Source organism: Perognathus longimembris, chromosome 13 (genome assembly GCF_023159225.1).
Source record: "Perognathus longimembris pacificus isolate PPM17 chromosome 13, ASM2315922v1, whole genome shotgun sequence".
NCBI lineage: Eukaryota > Metazoa > Chordata > Mammalia > Rodentia > Heteromyidae > Perognathus > Perognathus longimembris.
In genome coordinates this window covers 48,814,892-48,836,480 of record NC_063173.1, presented here as the reverse complement: position 1 = coordinate 48,836,480, position 21,589 = coordinate 48,814,892, and the positions used below count along the sequence as shown (strand labels likewise).

The 21,589-nt window shown below is 44.7% G+C and overlaps 1 protein-coding gene across 19 annotated transcripts in view; it reads right to left on the bottom strand.

Annotated features, from left to right (window-relative positions):
- The window catches only part of Madd (MAP kinase activating death domain), a 51,936-nt gene that overhangs the window by 1,631 nt on the left and 28,716 nt on the right, over window positions 1-21,589 (bottom strand). For 4 of the 19 annotated variants that reach the window (XM_048360957.1, XM_048360961.1, XM_048360963.1 and 1 more), the window contains exons 21-31: window positions 20,969-21,052; window positions 20,513-20,671; window positions 15,571-15,673; window positions 14,844-14,964; window positions 14,660-14,765; window positions 13,490-13,600; window positions 9,757-9,864; window positions 4,415-4,579; window positions 3,882-3,954; window positions 3,678-3,784; window positions 1,468-1,537 (exon numbers count right to left, since the gene is read on the bottom strand). In XM_048360957.1, coding sequence (XP_048216914.1) covers window positions 1,468-1,537; window positions 3,678-3,784; window positions 3,882-3,954; window positions 4,415-4,579; window positions 9,757-9,864; window positions 13,490-13,600; window positions 14,660-14,765; window positions 14,844-14,964; window positions 15,571-15,673; window positions 20,513-20,671; window positions 20,969-21,052 — 1,207 coding nt within the window. Of the gene's footprint in view, window positions 1-1,467; window positions 1,538-3,677; window positions 3,785-3,881; window positions 3,955-4,046; window positions 4,191-4,414; window positions 4,580-9,756; window positions 9,865-13,489; window positions 13,601-14,659; window positions 14,766-14,843; window positions 14,965-15,570; window positions 15,674-20,512; window positions 20,672-20,968; window positions 21,053-21,589 lie in introns of those variants that run through there. The other 15 variants (XM_048360971.1, XM_048360972.1, XM_048360975.1 and 12 more) reach the window with 7 other exon arrangements.

Below are 21,589 nucleotides of genomic sequence, written 5' to 3'. Positions count from 1 at the left end.
ATGGAGAAGACAGTGGTCTCTAGCCTGTGCCTCACCTTGCCAAGATGCCCGTGAACTCATCCCCGTCTCCAGCCCACAACACGATTCCCTCCACCGCCAACCCCTGTATAGGGGGATGAAGGAGTGACATGATACTGAACCCCTCAGACTTGAGTATTCTTCCCTGAGTGGCAGGAGAAGCCCAGGCCTGCCTGTGTGAGGGAGAGCGTCAGAGGGCTCTGGAGCAGACACACGGAGCAGGAGACAGGCAAGTACAGCACCCAGGGAGCAAGGTGACAGGGAGCATCAGGCAAATCACACATATCCACAGCCCAGAATGCAAGGCCAGTAGTCACCCCTGCCCAGCCATGCAGGGGCTCTGCCCGGCCAGAGGAAGGAGTAAGACCTCTTCAGGCCCAGCCACTGCTGTGCCTCTAGGAGCCTGGGAGGAGGGGTGTGGTACCCCTTGGGGGCCAGGAAAGGTAGGATGAGAGTTGGCCACACCTTCTTCTGACCCTGGGAGGTAGAACCCAGGGTACCCCAGGGTTAGCAGAGAATAAACTCATCAAAGGTAGAGTAAGAAGCCCCAGGTCATTCTTCTGAGTTGGAAGAGTCCCCCAAATCTCTCTCAGGCAGAAGAGAGAAGGGAGCACATGGGGTAGAGAACTTGGTACCAGGGTGCCAGCACTGGGTGGGGGATGTTGGGAAGGAAGAGGGAGAGAAAGGATGTGCACAGCTGGTTTGGATGAAGGGAGCCGCCCACCCATGGTAGGGCCTGAGGCAGGGGCCTGGGGAGAGGCAGCACGAGGCGAGCTGAGGTCACTTTACCTGCTGGAGAACGAAGGTTTTCATAGCAGCGATGAGGGGCACAAAAGAATGAAGCACAAACACAGCAGGAACTCAAAGCCCCAGGGTAAGACCCCACTACATCACTCCTAAGCGCTTGCTGGGGAGGGATGGCTCCAGCTTTCAGAGACACCTGCCTTTCTGCCTCTGAGGTTCACTAGGCTCCTCTGGCCTCGGCCCCTGGTGCCCCATGCTCTCCTCTAGCACAGAGAGCAGGCAGAGCCCAGAGCAGCGCCATGGAGAAGCTCTGGGCTGCTAGAGAGAGGCAGCAGGCGACATGGACACAGCAGAGCTGGGGATTGCTAGTATGCTCTGTCCCAGAACTTTCTGACCAACAGCTGGCTGAACAAGGGAAGGTGGTGCTACTTCATTGGGCCTCTTCAGTGCCATCTCTAGACTCTAACCCCATCTGAGGGCCCTCGCTCTTGTGTGGCTATTTTATGTCTCATACTGCTCCTTCCTTTCTCTCTTCTCCAGGCTCCTTTTTCTCCCTGTCACTGCGGCTCCTCCTCACATCTCTGCAGAGGTTCTTCTTGTTTTTGTTTTTTTGTTTTTTCCCTGCCCCTAGTCCCTCCTCTGGAACTCCAAGGTTTGAGTTACTGCCATGTGAGTCCAGACCTAAGAGCAAAATAGTGTAATTACCAAATTCCTCCAGGACAAAGACGCCTCGAACTGTATTGCACTTTTTAATGTGATTCAGCTCTATGAAAACCTGCAAGAGAGGGAGGGAGGGTGGGGTAAGGCCCAAAGGCTCCGCCCCTGCCCCACAAAGCCCAGTCCCCCAGCTCGAGCCCCACCCCCACAGGAAACCTAGTTCCGAACGGAAGACAGAAGAATCCACGCACACACAACCAAAAGCGCTAAGAAGCGAAGAAAGCAGAAAGGGCAAGTACCTTCCGCTCCTGGCCGGAGGAGAAAGCATGGGAGAGAAATGAAGGCGTTAGTTTTAATGGTCCCACTCAACCCAAAGGCCCCCTCTGCTGGCCTGGGCTGCCCACCCGTCCCCTCTGCTCAGGGCAGCACTCATAGGACACAGTGCTCCAGGGGTCCCCAATTCGGCCCGTCAGGTCTCTACCCTTCCATACATCCTCCTCCGGCGCAGAGGGCTGGCACGGTGCAAAGCTCCCCTCAGACTGTCCTTGGGGTGGGAAGTGATGGTATCTTCCTTGGCACAGGATCTAGAACCTCCCAAGCAGTGTGTGGTCACAGTGTGTGGTCACAGTGTGTGGTCAATGGCTCCCACCTGCTGCACACTCACTTTGGAATGTTACAAGCATGACTGATGGCTTACACCTGCGTGGCCTAGTCTACAGTGCTGCCCCATTTGAGAGATGGGGAAACAGGATCAGAAAGTTACTGTGCAAGCACACCCTCACTCTAAGTTTGTCCTTTTCCCATCTGTTACCACTATCTATCACTCTGCAGGATGGGGCCACAAATTCCTCCCTGCAACAGCCTGTCATGTGGCAGAAGACAGGCAACCAGCCATTATGCCCATTATGTCAGATCATGAGGTCAGCCCAGAAGGCGGTCCTCATGTCTGCTGTCTGTGCGATGCCTCTCCTAGGGGCCAAGCCTTCCGGTGTGAGCAGCTTGCACATGCTGTGTAACTGTCAGTGAATGCAACATGCCCGGGGAAGGAGGGCTGCCCCAGGACAGGACAAGGAGGTGGGCAGAGAGTCTCGAGTGGCTTAACAATAGTTCATCTTCAGAAAGAGAGGCCACAACACTGAAATGGAGTCAGCCATCACTTTCATGGTCCAGAAAAGTGCTTAAGTACCCTTGCTTGGGCTCCAAGACCCTCCAGCCATCAGAGGTTGTTGTTATTCTAGGCCCACACTGGAAATACACTAACAGGCTGCTAGGAAGATGGACAGCTGTCACACCGAAGCTTGCCCAGTTCCATTCCTAAAAGAGGGAGAGCTAAACTTATGATGGACAGAGAGAGCCCCATTTGAGTGACATGTCCAGTTCCCCTGTTTCTGCTACCTGGCCAGGGGCTGCAGGGTGTCACATGGGGACCAGGCTCAGAGCCTCAGGGAGAGGAACTAGGACTGAGGGAAGGGGAAGAAAGGCACTTGTGTGAAGAGTCAGAGCCGGGACGGACCTGGGATGATGCGCTGGCCTCAGAGGGAAATAGCTTAAGGAATATCCACTGAGAGAAAAAGTAACACTGTGTTAAAAGACCAAGAGGGGAAAAAATAAGTCAGCTCCTAGGGGTGGAATCACAGTAAGGAAAAGATGATCCTGAAGTGCTCCCCCATCAAAAGAAGGGGTACTGAGCCGGTGGAGCAGCGTACAAAGTAGGAACACCCAAAAGAAGGGAAAGAACAGGAAGAAGAATCAGCAGAAGGAAAAGGCAAATAAACACACACACTCTACAAGGGCAGAAACAAGCCGTATGGTGCACACACATACACACACATACACACAAGCTTCACACACACTAGAAAATGTGAGGAGATCAGCCAGTCTAGACTCTTAATGCAAAAACCACAAGCAAAGCACACCCTGGGAATATAGGAAGGCAAAGACATGAAAAGAGGGGCCAAGTGAGACGCTCCCACTCACACTGTGAGTCTAACAGACCGGGTGGCATAGCCACCAAGCCTCACTCTCTTTCCCAGCTCCGCTCCCACCACGGGCTCCTTGCCGCACCTTCACAGAGCCTGCTGGTCTAGCCACGGTCACTGTTCCCTCCCCTCTGATTTCTCTCTTGATCCAGCTGTCCACTTCTCCCTCTGACCCAAGGCTGTCCCTCATGTTCACTGGGAAGCACTGAGGGCTTGGACACTGATGGTTATTACGAGTGATCTAACAGGGCCACAGGGACTTGTGCTGCTTATGCCTACCTGGTTGTGCATGAACTTGAGATTGATCCCTTCCAAGGTGACCTGCAGCAAGCCACCCTCTCCAGTCTTCATGTCCTGCACCGGAAACTCGCCACCTAGTTCAGGCCCTGTGGTGAGGGAGGAGGTGATCAGCTAACAAGGGAGATGGAGATCCCACAGTCCAGCTTCATGGCAGGCATTGAGAAAGGGACCGTTTTTCCTCACCAGGCTTGATGCTTTGTTGTCGGGCAGCAGCACGCTCCATGCTGTCCTTCACACAGTAGTATAGCTCCCGACACTGCAGCACAGGGCGGGAGAGAGCTGTCCTGTCACAACAGCCCCCCACAGCTCCCCATCCCCTGTTCTATGATGGCTATGGAGGGCTCAAGACCCAGAGACAGCTGGAAGTGTCACACAGAACAGCTGGAGGCCAAAAGGTTACTCCCAATGCGAGTTTTGGAATTTTAACTTAACACTTAGCCTCTGATCACTATTGAAGGTCCAATCTTCAACCCAAACAGAGATTCCAAGTACCTTTTTTTTTTTTTTTTTTTTTTTGCCAGTCCTGGGCCTTGGACTCAGGGCCTGAGCACTGTCCCTGGCTTCTTCCCGCTCAAGGCTAGCACTCTGCCACCTGAGCCACAGCACCCCTTCTGGCCGTTTTCCATATATGTGGTGCTGGGGAATCGAACCCAGAGCTTCATGTGTAGAAGGCAAGCACTCTTGCCACTAGGCCATATTCCCAGCCCCCCAAGTACCTTCTTAGTGTAGAACTTGTTGAGCTGGGTCTCAGAGCCATTTCTACGCCACAAGCACAAGACCTTGGTCTTGGGACAGTAGGTCATGTTGATGAGCTTCTCATACCACCACCGCTCATACACTGTCCCAATGTTACTACGCAACACCACACAGTCATCGCACACCTAGAGAAGCATATACAAGGCAGTCAGTGGTCCTGGCCTATGAAAGCCTCTTGCATCCAACATCACACTACCTACATGTGTCCCACAGGAAAAAGGTGGCACAACTGGTACATGGTACATCTTCTGTCTTGTATTCATGGTCTCTACAGGTGGAGACACAAACCCAGAACAAATGGACATACTGTACTCTAGAACAACTGAGGAAAGAAGCTATCATTGAAAGGAGTCTGTGCACAAAGAGGGAGGCACAGTCTCCAGGCAGATCGGTGTGTACTATCTCCTACACATTCCTACACACTCCTCCCATTGGAGCTGTCTGATTCCCAAAGCAGTAGGAGACTATCTCCATCAGATAACCACGTTTAAGAATCAGCTCTGTGACAATAGAAAAGCAGGGATTATGGGAGACATAATCAAGAAAGAAAAGAAAAGGAGGCAAGATAGATAAATTCTAATCCCAACTCTGCTTTGTTGCTATAAAAAAATAAAAATAAATTATACAAGTGACATATAAACAATGCTTACTGAATAAAATTACTCAGTACAGAATCAGATGTTAAAAAGCAATCTGTCAGCCAGTTAATGGTGGCTCAGCCTCTCAGGAGGCTGAGATCTGAGGGTTGTGGTTTGCAGCCACCCCAGTCAAGAAGTCCATAACGGGGCTGGGAATATGGCCTAGTGGCAAGAGCGCTTGCCCTCCTATACATGAAGCCCTAGGTTCAATTCCTCAGCACCACATATATAGAAAAGGCCAGAAGTGGCACTGTGGCTCAAGTGGCAGAGTGCTAGCCTTGAGCAAAAAGAGGCCAGGGACAGTGCTCAGGCCCTGAGTTCAAGCCCCAGAACTGAAAAACAAAAAAGAAAGTCCATAAGACTCTTCTAATTAACCACCAAAAAGCAGAAGCAGAGCTGTGGTTCAAGTGGTAAAGTACCAGACTTGAGGGAAAAAGTCCAGGGATAGTATCCACGCCCTGAACTCAAGCTCCAGGATTGGCATGCACGCACATATACACACAAGCAGCAACATACACACCCAATTTTTATATTGCTATTATTATTGCAATACTGAAGTTTAAATTCAGGGCCTTAGTAGAGCCATGTCCCTTTTCATACTGGTTATTTGTGACACAGGGTCTCAAAAATGCCTGGGCTGGCCTGTATTGCAATCCTATTTGTGCTTTCCTTTTTTTTTTTTTTTTCTAATCCTGGGGCTTGAACTCAGGGTCTAGGCACTGTTCCTGAGCTTCTTTTTGCTCAAGGTTAGTACTCTACCATTTGAGCCACAGCACCACTTCTAGCTTTTTCTATTTATGTGGTACTGACAAATTGAACCCAGGGCTTCATCCATGCTAGGCAAGTACTCTACCCCTAAGCCACCTTTCCAGCCCATGCTTTCCTTTGTTGGTGGGACAACAGATACATACCACTGTACTCAGGCACTAGTTGAGATGGAGCCTCATGAACTTTTATGCCTTGGCGGGCCTCAAACCACAGTCTTCCAGTCTCCACCTCCTAAGTAACTAGAATTGCAAGCTTCTGCCACCATGCTGGGTCTCACACCCTCTTCTTGTTCAACAGTCTCCCTCAGGTGGACTTACCTGTTCTCATGGTTTTAATTATTGTGGGGACATTATAGCACGATAGGTTAAGATGGTTCTGAGGTCAGACTGCCTGGGCTTAGATTCTGGCTTCACCATTATCTAGCTGTGTTATATTGAGTAAGCTCTGTTATCTAAATTTCCTCATGTGTTTGGTGAAGATCATAACAGTAATAACTAATAAAATTATCATGAAGATTAAATGAGTTAGTTTAGTGGCACAGTGCTTGCCTAGCATGCATCAGGGCCCAGGTTTGAGGCTCAGCACTGAAAAACAAACAAAAATAAAACCAAAAACCACTCAGATATACAGAAAATGCCCATTCATTATTACATCAACATGATGTAAGAAATATGATCACTATTATTGTTCTGATATAGTTCTTCAATCTTTCTCATATAAGCCCTCATTATGCTCAATGTTCCAATTTCTTTTCCTGGATGTATTACATTAATCACCCAAGACCCACTTGTTCAAACAGTCTCTCAAATTCCCCTATCAGAGTAAATGTTAGTAACAACCACTCCTCCAGCTGCCCAAGCCAGAAATGAAGGAAGAATGCCTGACCCCTTCCTTTTTTCTCTACCTACATCCATTGAGTCACATCAGGTCTACCTAAATATCCCTGGACTGCCCTTCCCTTCCCTCATTCAAATCAATATCTCCATTCTTTTTTCAAGTTTGAACTCAAAGATCACATCTTCAGAGGGGCTGGCGTGAATTCCCAGACCTTCTGCTATGTACCTCTACGCCTCTAGTTCCTTAAGCATCTCTCAATAATTCTCACTGCAATTTATAACTAGGGTTGCTTGTCAACCCTAGAAGAGTAACAGGAGCCATGCCAGTCATATTCACCGTTATAATTGCTACTTCCAACCAAATGTCTGACATGTGATATGTATGAAAACATATTGATAAATAGTAATCAAACAAGAAACATAAAATATTATCAGGTTTAAGCTATAAGAAACTACTGGAGAGGCTGGGAATATGGCCTAGTGGCAAGAGTGCTTGCCTCATAAACATGTAGCCCTGGGTTCGATTCCCCAGCACCACATAGATAGAAAACAGCCAGAAGTGGCGCTGTGGCTCAAGTGGCAGAGTGCTAGCTAGCCTTGAGCAAAAAGAAGCCAGGGACAGTGCTCAGGCCCCAAGTCCAAGGCCCAGGACTGGCAAAAAAAAAAAAACAAAAACAAACAAACAAAAAAAAAACTACTGGAGGAAAAACAAATGGGGAAGGAGAGTAGGAGGGAGGGAAGAAAGGGAGGAGGAAGGAAATGAGGGAGGCAAAAAGCTAATCCAGGTATGGTAGAGTATGCCTGTAGTCTCAGCACTTAAGAGGCTAAGATAGAATGGCTTGAACCCACAACTTCAAGGCTAGCCAAACAACTCAGTAAGATTCTGCCTCAAAAAAAAAATAAAATAAAAAGTAAACAGGAGAAGTGGTAATGGATGGAGAGACTGAGATTGCTAGAGTTCAAAATAGCCAAGTAGGAATTAGAAATTTGAGTTCTACCTAGTCTGGCTCTGTGGTTGTCTCCAAGTAGAAAATAGACAACAGTATTCTTTTACCATTCACAGTACTTTAAGAACATCATGTAAGACAAAGGGGGCATAGTCAGAAAAATTTCTACACCACAGAAACGATGGTAGCAATGTGTCACACTGTTTGTGTTGCTTAGGGGAGGTAAAACTGATATGGTATAGTCTTTGGGATGGCAAATTTTGACCACATATAAGCTTGGTCTGGAAATTTCATGTCTACGAATTATATCCTAAGAAAATCTCATGTGAGTGTGCAAAGATAAAGATGTATATCCAAGGATATTCAATGAAGCAATGTTCATTAAAAAAACAACCCACAGTTAAATCATGGTACAACTAGTCCCATACAGCTAATACCTATACATCCACTTACAAACATAGACTGAAAAGAAGTCCATGATATATTAAGCAAAAAAAAAAAAATCCACATAAGCTTAGGGACAGCACCCAGGCCCTGAATTCAAGCCCTAGTATTGGCACACATACAAAGAATGGAAAAGCTCTTTGTTCTGTTACAGAGGATAGCAGGATAATGTTTAATGAAAAAACAAGGTATAGGCTAGTGAACAGATTATTTAGTCACACTGTCCATAAATTAGGACAACTTAAAATAGTATACACTGGGAGGTCTTCACTGCCTTTCTGTAACAAAGGAGAAAAATAAGAATTTATGTTCAGATCTTATAGTCTGTATAAAAACTGACTGGAGCATACAAAAGTAACCAATAAAAGAGGTTGTCTCATTGATGAAGGTAAACTACACAATCGAGGGGGAAGGAATGGAAGAGAATGAGGAAACAGATGACACTGAATGTAAGGAAATATACTTCTTACCTGACTCATGTAAATATAACCCCTCTGTACATCATCTTTACAATAACAATAAAGTAAATTAAAAAAAATAAAATCCTTTAACAAAACAAACCAAAAGTGGTTGCCTACAGGATGAAGGGAAGAGGTAAGTAGGAAACTGAAGTGGAAGTAGAGTTAGACTAGAGTTAGCAAAGGCCTTATGGTGTCTCGATTTGTGGACAGTGAGACTATATCACCTATTCTATCTATCTATATCAAAAATGGAAGCAAGGGGGGCTGGAGATATGGCCTAGTGGCAAGAGAGCTTGCCTCGTATACATGAGGCCCTGGGTTCGATTCCCCAGTACCACATATACAGAAAATGGCCAGAAGTGGCGCTGTGGCTCAAGTGGCAGAGTGCTAGCCTTGAGCAAAAGGAAGCCAGGGACAGTGCTCAGGCCCTGAGTCCAAGGCCCAGGACTGGCCAAAAAAAAAAAATGGAAGCAAGGAAAGGGTGACACCATCCAAACAGAAATGTATTCACTACCTGACTAATGTAACTGTGATCCCTTTGTCCATCATCTTTATAATAACAATTAATTTTTTTTTTTTTTTTTTGCCAGTCCTGGGCCTTGGACTCAGGACCTGAGCACTGTCCCTGGGTTCTTTTTTTTGCTCAAGGCTAGCACTCTGCCACTTGAGCCACAGCGCCACTTCTGGCCATTTTCTGTATATGTGGTGCTGGGGAATCGAACCCAGGGCCTCATGTATACGAGGCAAGCACTCTTGCCACTAGGCCATATCCCCAGCCCCAACAATTTATTTATTTATTTATTTATTTATTTTTGGCCAGTCCTGGGCCTTGGACTCAGGGCCTGAGCACTGTCCCTGGCTTCTTCTTGCTCAAGGCTGGCACTCTGCCACTTGAGCCACAGCACCACCTCTGGCCATTTTCTGTATATGTGGTATTGGGGAATCGAACCCAGGGCCTCTTGTATATGAGGCAAGCACTCTTGCCACTAGGCCATATCTCCAGCCCCCAACAATTTAATTTTTAATTAAAAAATTTTAAAGCAAAAAAATGGTGGGGAATCATCTATTACTATTTGCATAATTTCATAATTTAATGACAAGTTGATCACAAAGATGCATAAGATAAATAAGTATTCTGGCATCAGTGATAAGGATCCCTTGTGTCTTTCAGATATTCTTTCAGGTCCTCAGCATGAACCAGCACCTACCTCCATAAAGAAGATATCTCCATTTGTGTCTGTCCCCGCATGTACCACAAATGTCTGCTTCTTCATGTGCCGGCTGCCACTGGACCGAATGGAGAGATCACGTCCGTTCTGGAAAAAGAGGTATTTAGGGACACTCTTACATCTTTCTTACATATGGGTCTAGGACAGAAATCCCTGACCAGCATTCAATTCATTATCATCCTCAGTGCAGTCTTATCCATCACTGGCCAGTGAGGAAGTGTTCTAGGACTCTATAGTCCTTGAGGAGCCTGAGTTTTTGCTTATGTGTTATATTTATACATATTATACTAGAAATTAACACTAATAACATTTCAATGTTTACTAACTTTAAGATAATTGGAGCTGGGAATATGGCCTAGTGGTAAAGTGCTCACCTCGCATAAAATAATCCATTAATAATACTCAAACCATGGTAATGCAAATCACATATCGTTTATAAAATGTACTTTTTTTTTTTGCATTCTTGAGGCTTGTTTGTACTCAATGGCCTTGGCCCTGTCCCTGAGCTCTTTGCTCAAGGCTAGTGCTCTGCCACAGCTCCACTTCTGGTTTTCTGGTGGCTAATTGGAGATAAGGGTCTCACAGATTTTCCTGCCTGGGCTGGCTTTGAACTGCAATCCTCAGATCTCAGCCTTCTAAGTAGTTAGGATTACAGGCATGAGCCACCAGCACCCTGGAAAATGTTTGCCTTGTGTTAACAATGTTTGACATTTTTACAAATCTCTTTCGTTTAATAGAAAATGACTGAATTCTCCTATCTGCTTCTGCATTCAATCTTTTGCACTCTGTTGCTCTGGTTAAAATATATGAAGAAACTCTGACCTCACAGAGAGGCATTTGGAAAAGGATTTTAGCACTCTTTGCAGATAAATATGCATGTTCTTCTTTGTTACTATATCAGAATGTAAGAGGCAGCAGTTTCTTAAAATTAGTTGCAGTTTGGAAACTGAAACATATCAATAAGCCTTTTATACTGTTATATCAAAATCCATTTGTGTACCTTAAATTTTAAGGTCTTTTATCCAAACTTAATTTCTTCCCTCTGAAACTCAGATTGCAGCCTCATTTGTTTTTGGTTTTAGTTTTTTGTTTTAGTTTTTTTTTCCCCACTCACAGCTGGTGCTCTACCACTTAAGCCATGCCTTCCTTTATTTATTTATTTATCTATCTATCTATCTATCTATTTATTTATTTATTTATTGCCAGTCCTGGGCTTGGGTCCCTGGCTTCTTTTTGCTCAAGGCTACACTACCACTTGAGCCACAGCTCCACTTCTGGCTTTTTTTTACATATGTGGTGCTGAGGAATCGAACCCAGGGCTTCATGTATGCGAGACAAGCACTTTAGCACTAGGCCATATTCCCAGCCCCCATGCCTTCCTTTTTGGCTTTTTGCTGCTTAATTGGAGATAAGAGTTTCTCATCTCAGATTCGTATTCTGAGCTGGCTTTGAATCATGATCCTCATACCTTAGCTTCCTGAGTTGCCCAGTTCCATACTTTAATTTTAATGTCACACATTGTATTTGGAAAATAATTCTAAATCTTAATATATCTCATTACATCATATGTAAAAATAATATTCACTAACATTGTTTCCAATCTTGTTAGAAACGTTTTAAAATATTGGAAAGCTTCAAGCTCAAAAATCTCTCAAAATTCTTATTTTCACTTAAAAACTTGAATCGTATCATTGACAACAAATATTACCAATTATTTTCCTTGAAACAAGTGGTTCACTCTATTTTGCCAGTCCTGTGCCTTGAACTCAGGGCCTGAGCACTGTCCCTGGCTTCCTTTTTTTTTTTTGCCAATCCTGGGCCTTGGACTCAGGGCCTGAGCACTGTCCCTGGGTTCTTTTTTTTGCTCAAGGCTAGCACTCTGCCACTTGAGCCACAGCGCCACTTCTGGCCATTTTCTTCTGTATATGTGGTGCTGGGGAATCAAACCCAGGGCTTCATGTATACGAGGCAAGCGCTCTTGCCACTAGGCTATATCCCCAGCCCCCTGGTTTCCTTTTTCTAGATTTTTTTTTTTTTTGCCAGTCCTGGGCCTTGGACTCAGGGCCTGAGCACTGTCCATGGCTTCTTTTTGCTCAAGGCTAGCACTCTGCCACTTGAGCCACAGCGCCACTTCTGGCCATTTTCTGTATATGTGGTGCTGGGGAATCGAACCCAGGGCCTCATGCATATGAGGCAGGCACTCTTACCACTAGGCCATATCCCCAGCCCCCCTGGCTTCCTTTTGCTCAAGGCTAGCACTTTACCACTTGAGCCACAGCGCCACTTCTGGCCATTTTCTATATACGTGGTACCGAGGAATAGAACCTAGGGCTTCATGTATATGAGGCAAGCACTCTTGCCACTAGGCCATATTCCCAGCCCTCAGTCTATTCTTTCAGAGAAAAGATTTGCCAAATACTAAACCCTGAACAGCAACTGCCAAGTTGTCTTTCTCAAACTATCATACTGGGTTTGCATCAGAAATGCTTCATCTTTATTTTCCATTTTGTTACACTGAATATTAAGATGTATGACCAACTGTTTAGATTTAACAAAAGCAATGTCCCTGCTTTGTCAAGGATATGCATAAATAAAACTAAATTTTTTTTTCAATCTTTTTTTCCCTAGCAGTATTGGGGTTTGAATTTGAGGTTTCTTGCTTGCAAGGTATTCTCTACTGCTTGCACTTTCTCTATAGCCCTTTTTGCTAGGTTTTTTTCTTTTCTTTTCTTTTCTTTTTTTTTTTGCCAGTCCTGGGCCTCGGACTCAGGCCTGAGCACTGTACCTGGCTTCTTTTTGCTCAAGGCTAGCACTCTGCCACTTGAGCCACAGCGCCACTTCTGGCCATTTTCTGTATATGTGGTGCTGGGGAATCGAACCGAGGGCTTCATGTATACAAGGCAAGCGCTCTTGCCACTAGGCCACAACCCCATCCCCTTGGTAGGTATTTTTGAGACAAGGTCTTGCTTTTCTCTCCACACTGGTCTGGATGACAATCTTCCTATTTACACCTTGCTCCCACAGCTCAGATGACAGGTACATGCCACCACACCCAGCTCTTTCTGTTGATGTCAAGTCTCACAAACTTTTTGCCCAAGCTGGCCTGGAACTGTAGTCCTCCTCATTTTAGCCTTCCAAGTAGGATTACAAGCATGAGCCACTGGTGCCTAGTGATATATTTTTTTTCATTTTCTCTCTCTCTTTTTCTGAAATAGGGTAGTTCAGGCTGGCCTAAAACTTCTACCTCCTGAGTGAAGAGAAGGTGTATGCCACCCCCATCAGACTTGAAACTTAAAAACTAAAAGTGCAAAGAGGTAAGGTAACTACTGTGCATGGTCATTTAGGGCCATGCTGTTAAGGCATCAGCACTCTACACACTGCTTTTGTAATATCAGTGCAAATGCAACTTTGGTCAAAGAGTCATTTTAGTATTATGATGAAAACAGATTTCCCTTTGTAGATACTCAGAGGTCATTACACCATACACTGAAACTGCTGCTGGGATAGTTTCAGTGTAGAAAGTACCAGCACGGAACAGAAGAGCTAGGGCACCATCTAGATTATTGACCCATTCTCAAAAGTAGGGACTAATCTGACTGCACAGTAACATGGCCAGAAATGCCTACGGAGAAGCTTCCGCAGTCGAACAGAGGCTTGGCTGGGAAGGCTGACAAGTCCAGGGGAAAGATTCAAGGATGTCCCATATGCTCACCAGGTTTGCCAGCTGATCAAGCACCTCATTGATTTGCTGGCTGTACACAAGCCCAATATGAGACTTGCCCATTAGACGCCGCACCTTCTTTCGGATGTCATTCTTATTCACCTGGAAAGTCAAGACAGGAATCTTAATAAGGGACTTGCTCACCTTTCAACTAGAGCAGAGACAAGAAAATATACAAGCCTGAGAGAGTGGAAATTACAAAAGAATTCCTTATCACTGAACATGGGGGAACTTTTTCAACTGTAGATTTGTGTCACGTGATGGAAAGAAAAGCTCTTGACACTTTCTAGTTAGCCTCTGCAGAAAAGGGACTCATAGCAGCTGGGCCACCCCACTCAATGTCCCAACAAATGCCCTAGGATTCAATTGTAGCCAAGATAAACTCCAAGGTTAAGGATCATCATCCTTCTCCAGCTTGGAATTCAACAAAGTAGGGGAACCTTATGGCAGTGAAGAAAGCAAACCAAGAAGGCATATAGGGCATCCTCCATATTTGACCCCTTCACATTTAGAGGAGTTGAGGAGAATGGGGAGAGAAGAAACTCAGGGCTCATTCATGAAACAACACTCTTCTATCCCAGCCCATGGTTTCTGATCAGAATGCTCTGCTCTTTCTTCTATTTAGTAACATACTCCTTCCACAGCTATAAAAATCAACTACAACCAAATCAAACAATTCACATTACTTTGTTAATGGGTAACTCTTTTTTACAGCTACTAGGAAATTCTATCTGATAAAGGGCTAGTGCTAAAAAAATAATTCAGAGTAGCCTTTCTAAGGTTTTAGGACCAACAATTATATTATGTATGTGGTATATGTGTATATGTATATATACATATATTACAACTGTATATATATTTATATGTTCTGTTGTGAGCTCTACTGGCATCCTAAAAATATTTAGCAAAGGAAACTCACATAAAATTTAAAATAAGTAGTATACAGTGATCAACCACCTTTATTATTTATTAGTAAAACAGTCTGGCAACTTCAGCTAAGTGGCTTCTATGTACACTGATAGCCTTCACTTTCAATCCAGAAGAGGGCCCCAGTGAAAAAATGCTTTAACAACTTCCCAGCTGCCCCAAAATTTAGGCAGTAGAAACAGGTCTTGCCCTTCCATCATTGGTACAATGAGACATAAGCAAAACTGATATTACCTTCATCAGCAGCATGTAGGAGATGAGGTTGTGCAAAAGTGTGGCCAGCAATCGATCTTCGTCATCTTCTAGGCGTTTCCGGTCATGTTCACCCAGGGACAGGTATCTAAGCAGACCAAGCACAAATCAGCTGACTGGGAAGAGGCTGGGTTAGCATACGCCCACAGCTTTCCTAAGTCCATACCTGTCGATCATTTCCTGGGGACCCTGGTCCATACCCATTCCTTCTCTCTCCAACATCACAGCATCTAAGAATGCATCCTCCCAGAACTGCATTTGGTCCCATAAAGTAGAACGTTCTTTGCCTGTGTAGAACAAAGTTTTGTTTGTTGTTTTTGTTTTTGTGGAGAAGGGAGGCTTACTTAACATTTAGAAAATATAGCTGTCAAGTGAAAATAAAGAGTAAACTCCAGACAAAATAGAGATTTGCTCCACTTGGATCACCCCAAATTCCAGAAATGGAAATGAAACCAACATCTCTACCCCAGAACTAACATTCTTGCCACTAGCCCCAGAAGCCTCTCCAGCTTCTCCCAAGCAGGAGAGATGAACACAGCACACAAAAGAAAGGTTGTTACTTATAGAAAAGGTCTCCATAGCAGCATCCTCTAATTGGTCCCACATCGATCCTTTGTCCCTTCCTGACAATTTGTGAGTAGGAAGGTCCATGGTAGCAAGAAAGGAAAAGAAGACAGAAAGACAGAGACTATCAATTAATGCCAAAATCCAATCGCCTCTGTTTTTCACTCCAGCTTAATCCAGAACCCACAGATCCCTTGCTTCAGAAAATCATGTCAGCATTGAGATCAGCAAAAAGCCAAGCAGTACTAACTACCCTCTCCCTGGCCAAGCCCAGCTTCCCTCCTCCTCCAACTCCAGTTCAAGGGGTACTTCTAATCTCTGTTTCTCACCTAGGAGTCCTTCATAGAGATAGACTCGCTGGCTTACATCTTCAGAAGAGCGAATTGGGCTGCCTGCCAGCTTTTCCTTTGGCTTCAAGCTGTGGGCTTTGCCCTAGAGAGACAAGATAATAGGTCAGCTGCCACAGGTACTAATAAATAGGGGCAAAACAAATGAAACACTTTATCAAAGGATTCACATGCCAGCATCATCTATTAGCAGTATAACTCCAGTACCTTGCTTCTGCCACTACATTTACCTCTAAGAGTAGTGACCAAGAATCAATCTGATATTCCAGTTTCGGTTACTACCTCCTAAACCAACAGATTAGGTTTTTCTTATAATTTACCTATATTCCTTAGTCTCTGTAGGATTATGTTCACTTAAAAAAAAATCACCTATAATCCTAGCTACTCAGGAGGCTGAGATCTGAGGATTGTGGTTCAAGGCCAAACTGGGCAGGAAAGTCCATGAGACTCTTTTTTTTTTTTTTTTTTTTTTTTTTTTTTGCCAGTCCTGGGCCTTGGACTCAGGGCCTGAGCACTGTCCCTGGCTTCTTTTTGTTCAAGGCTAGCACTCTGCCACTTGAGTCACAGCGCCACTTCTGGCCAGTTTCTGTATATGTGGTGCTGGGGAATCGAACCCAGGGCTTCAAGTATACGAGGCAAGCGCTCTTGCCACTAGGCCATATCCCCAGCCTCTCCATGAGACTCTTATCTCCAATTAACCACCAGAAAATTGGAAGTGGAGCTGTGGCTCAAAGTGGTAGAGTGCTAGCCTTGAGCAAAAGAGAGCTCAGAGAGGGTTGAGAATGTAGCTTAGTGTTAGAGTGCTTGCCTCACTTGCACAAAGCCCTGGGTTCAATTCCTCAGCACCACACACACAGAAAAAGCTGCAAGTGGTACTGTCCTTGAGCAAGAAGAAGTCAGGGAGAGTGCTCAGGCCCAGAGTTCAAGCCCCAGGACTAGAAAAACAACAACAACAACAAAAAGAGCTCAGGGACAGTGCCAAGGCCTTGAGTTCAAGCCCCACCATCAGAAAAAAAAAAAGCTCACTCTGTATAGCAACATGACATAGCACAAAGAAGGGTTTAAAAGGTTTAAAGTCAGATTGATCAAGGTTTATATCCCTGCTTTTTACTAGCTATGTGACTTCAGATACCAAACTTAACTTCTTCAAGACTCATTTTATTCATCTATGAAAGTGGGTTTTAGTTGGGTATCAGTGGCTCAGGCCTACAATCCTAGCTACTCAGGAGTCTGAAGCCAGATAGGGAAAGAAAGTCTATGAGGCCTTCTTTCCCATCAACCACCAAAAAGCCAGAAGTGGAGATGTGGTTCAAGTGGTAGAGCACCAGCTTTGAATGATAAAGCTAAGGGACAGGGCTGGGAATATGACCTAGTGGCAAGAGTGCTTGTCTTGTATACATGAAGCCCTGGGTTCGATTCCTCAGCACCACAAATATGGCGCTGTGGCCCAAGTGGCAGTGCTCAGGCCCTGAGTTCAAGCCCCAGGACTGGCAAAAAAAAAAAAAGCTAAGGGACAGACCTGGACCTGAGTTCAAGTTCCAGTTCCCTCTCTCTGTCTCTCTCTCTGTCTCTCTCTCTCTGTCTCTCTGTCTATCTGTCTCTCTCTCTCTCTCTCTCTCTCACACACACACACACACATACAATAAGGTTATCATAGCTATTTCACAGGACTAATGCAAGGATTAAGTTTATTTTTTGGAGTGCTAGGGTTGGAACCCAGGAACTCACCTATGCTAGGCAAGTGCTCTACCACTGAACAACATCTCCAGCCCTATCAAAGATTAAATCTGTCAAGCATATGGTTGGTAATTGATAAAATTAAGAGTCCCTCTAAAGTTTTAGGACCTATAATTATAAATATATATTATTTGTTTTATATATAGTATATTCTGTTGTGTATATATGCATTATATATATATATTATATAATATTCTGTTGGGAGCTCTAAGAAATACCATTATCAGGGGCTGGGGATATGGCCTAGTGGCAAGAGTGCTTGCCTCGTATCCATGAGGCCCTGGGTTCAATTCCCTAGCACCACATATACAGAAAATGGCCAGAAGTGGCACTGTGACTCAAGTGGCAGAGTGCTAGCCTTGAGCAAAAAGAAGCCAGGGACAGTGCTCAGGCCCTGAGTCCAAGCCCCAGGACTGGCCAAAAATAAATAAATAAATAAATACCATATCAGCCACTTCTACAGTATCAGAATTTACGAACTATTTTTATCTAGGTAAAGAGGTAGGCATTATCATGCCATTTCACAATACATGGGACAATGTATGCACAGAAGCAACCATGCAAAGGTTGGTCACTGGGCAATACCTAATTAGTGTGAGTAAATGTCTCCTTCCTAGGCCACAACCCAATACTTTGCTCAATGGGCCATGCTGATTTAATATAATTTATTTATTGAAGATACAGCCTTGTTAGGGGCTAGAGATGTAGCTCACTGGCAAGTGTTTGCTTATGATGTATGAGCACTAAGGGGAAAAAAAAAATCATAAGCCAGGAGCCAGTGGCTCATGCCTATAATCCTAGCTACTCAGGAGGCTGAGATCTGAGGATCATGGTTCAAAGCCAGCTGGAGCAGGAAAGTCCATGAGATTCTTATCTCCAATTAACCACCAGAAAACCAGAAGTGGTGCTGTGGCTCAAAGTAGTAGAGCACTAGCCTTGAGCTGAAGAGCTCAGGGACAGAGCCCAGGCCCAGAGTTCAAGCCTCAAGGCCAAAAAAAAAAAAAAAGAAGGAAAAACAAAACATAGATAAAAACAAATGAACAAAAACAAAGTTTTGGCTGGGAATGTGGCTTAGTGGTAGAGTGCTTGCCTAGCATGCATGAAGCCCTGGGTTCGATTCCTCAGTACTATATAAGCTGAAAAAGCTTGAAGTGGCACTATGGCCCAAATGGTAGATGCTAGCCTTGAGCATAAAGAAGCTCAGGGACAATGCCTGGGCTCTGAGTTCAAGACCCACCCTGGCAAAAAACAAAAAAAACAAGACAAAATAAGGCTTTACTGAGCCAAGAAATGTAGGTTACTGCTCTCAGCAAATGAACTGTACATATGGATTCCTTATAATCAGCACAATAAAAGTAAGAATTTGTTACAAGAAAGTCTGAGAAAGGTAGGTCCAAGTCAGGTATACCTGACAAGCTTCTTTCAAGACTGATACTCCATAATATTGGCTTAAAATTCAGAATGCTAAATACACATTGGAAAGATTACTTATTTATTTAGGTAGTTATTTGAGACAGGATCTCACAATGTAATGTTGGTTGGCCTTAAACTTAATTCTGCCTTAGCTTCTTTTTTTTTTGGCCAGTCCTGGGGCTTGGACTCAGGGCCTGAGCACTGTCCCTGGCTTCTTTTTGCTCAAGGCTAGCACTCTGCCACTTGAGCCACAGCGCCACTTCTGGCCGTTTTCTGTATATGTGGTGCTAGGGAATTGAACCCAGGGCCTCATGTATACGAGGCAAGCACTCTTGCCACTAGGCCATATCCCCAGCCCCTGCGTTAGCTTCTTGAGTGCTGGTATTTCAGGTGTGTGTCACCATGCCCAGCTCAAAGCATTTTAAATAAAATAGTCTGTGTAATCCCAAGTACTTCAAAACAACAACAACAAAAAACCCTGCCTGGCTAGACATAGAGAGAGCCATAACTTGAGTGGCCCTCTTGACTCTCAATCCTATTCCAACTTTCACTCTGCAAGGTCACTAGCTCTACTGCAAACAAATGCATATAAAAGGCCCTAGGGGTAGAAATGATCACCAGTGAAAAATGACTGATTTTATTTAAATTTTACTTTCCCTTCTCCCCACAGACTAAAAACAAGGGCCTATTAGCTCTTTCAAGAGCATTCATTACTCTCTAATAAAGTAGCAAGTGTATCAAAGCATTTAACGTGGCAAAGTAGTATGTCTCAGACAAGGACTAAAAAGAATTCATATCCCTCAGGCATGACAGTACACACTTGTAATCCCAGTACTCAGGAAGTTGAGGCAAGAGGATCAAGAGTTTGAAGCCAGCATGGGCTACACAGTGAGACTCTAATCTCAAATTAAATAAATTTTAAAAAATAATTTCAGGGGCTGGGGATATGGCCTAGTGGCAAGAGAGCTTGCCTCGTATACATGAGGCCCTGGGTTCGATTCCCCAGCACCACATATACAGAAAACGGCCAGAAGTGGCGCTGTGGCTCAAGTGGCAGAGTGCTAGCCTTGAGCAAAAGGAAGCCAGGGACAGTGCTCAGGCCCTGAGTCCAAGGCCCAGGACTGGCAAAAAAAAAAAAAAAATTAATTTCACTACAGCAAATGATAGTCTTATTGAATGATAGCTGGCAAGCTCTTCCCCCCCCCCCCCCGCCCCCGCCTTTGGCAGTGCTGGGGACAGAATTTAGTACCTTACAAATGCCGGGCAAGAGCTTTACCACTCAGCCCCATCTTTTCCTTCTAGCTTTTTACTCTTTAATAACTTTATTTTCCTCTCTCATAAAAGAAAAGGTTAGCAAGGGGCTAGTGGCTAACGTCTATAATCCTAACTACTTAGGAGGCTGAGATCTGAGGATTGTGGTTCAAAGTAATCCTGGGCAGAAAAGTCTCCATGAGACTATCTCCAATTAACCACTCAAAAACTAGTGGAGCTGTGGCTCAAAGTGGTACAATGCTAGCCTTGAGCAAAAGAGCCCTGAGTTCAAGCCCTATGACCGTCAAAGCAGAAGCAGAAAAGGAGGAGGAAGAGGAGGAGGAGGAGGAGGAAGAGGAGGAGGAGGAGGAGGAGGAGGAGGAGGAGGAGGAGGAGGAGGAGGAGGAAGAGGAAGAAGAGGAGGAGGAAGAGGAGGAGGAAGAGGAGGAGGAAGAAGAGGAGGAAGAGGAGGAGGAAGAGGAGGAGGAAGAGAAGTCGTCTTTTGTCAGTAAATAAAGCTTACAAAGATGGTGCTTGTGGCAGAGTTGGTCTCAATTTCACTATCAGACAAGGTTCCCCGAGAACTTGCCAAGTGGGCACTGCCTTCACCACCTGGTCCATCACCTGCATTGCTGCTAAGGTCACTGTCTGCTCCAAGGGTCTCTCCAGAACTATTACTCACCTGGAAAGGAAAAAAGGTAGTAAGCAATATTCTCCAGGGAAGGTCCCTGGAGACCGCACACTGTTAGGGCTCCTTGCTGCCATAAAAAGTATCCAATTCCACAGGCATTTCAGACAGCTTCTTGAAGTACCTTCTTTAATGAAGAGAAATCCTGTACACACATGGCAGGTACCTCTCTCCATCATGAAAACCATGCCAATCTGAGACTAAGAACAACCTCCAAAGAAAGAGAAGGCCCCTGTCCCAAGGAGAAGTCCACACCCCACCCACCAAGATGCCAGTGTGGTGTTCCCCTACCACGGTGCTAACTTCAGAATCCTGACTTGAGCTTCGGATCATAACAGCTGGACTCACACAGACGACAGGGTCTTGGTCTGTCCTCTGCAATAAGACACAGAGACACCAATATCATTCCTAGAGAGCTATGAGTAATTTTTTTCCTGAATAAAAATACATAACTTACGTAATAAAAGAGAAACAACACGTTAAAAAGATGCAAGCTTCCCATGGAAAACACAAGAATAAGGAAATGAGAACAAGACATAAAGCAATCACCCACATCACCACTGTTTTTAGTATCATTTTTTTAATCTTTTCTAAATATATATTTTTGTATTATGTGCCTGTAGTGGAGCTTGAACTCGTGTCCTAGCACTCCTGCTTAGCTTTTTCACTCCAGCTAGTACTTGAATCACACCTCCACTTCTGGTTTTTGATAGTTAATTGGAGATAAGAGACTCATAGACTTTTCTGCCCAGCTGGCATTGAACTGCAATCCTCAGATCTCAGCCTCATGAGTATCTAGGATTATAGGCATAAACCACCAGACCTACCCTAAATTCATTTTTTTTAGTAAAATAGGACTCAAATTATGTGGACTTCTAAACATTTTTCCATGTCACTGAATTTTTGAAAATA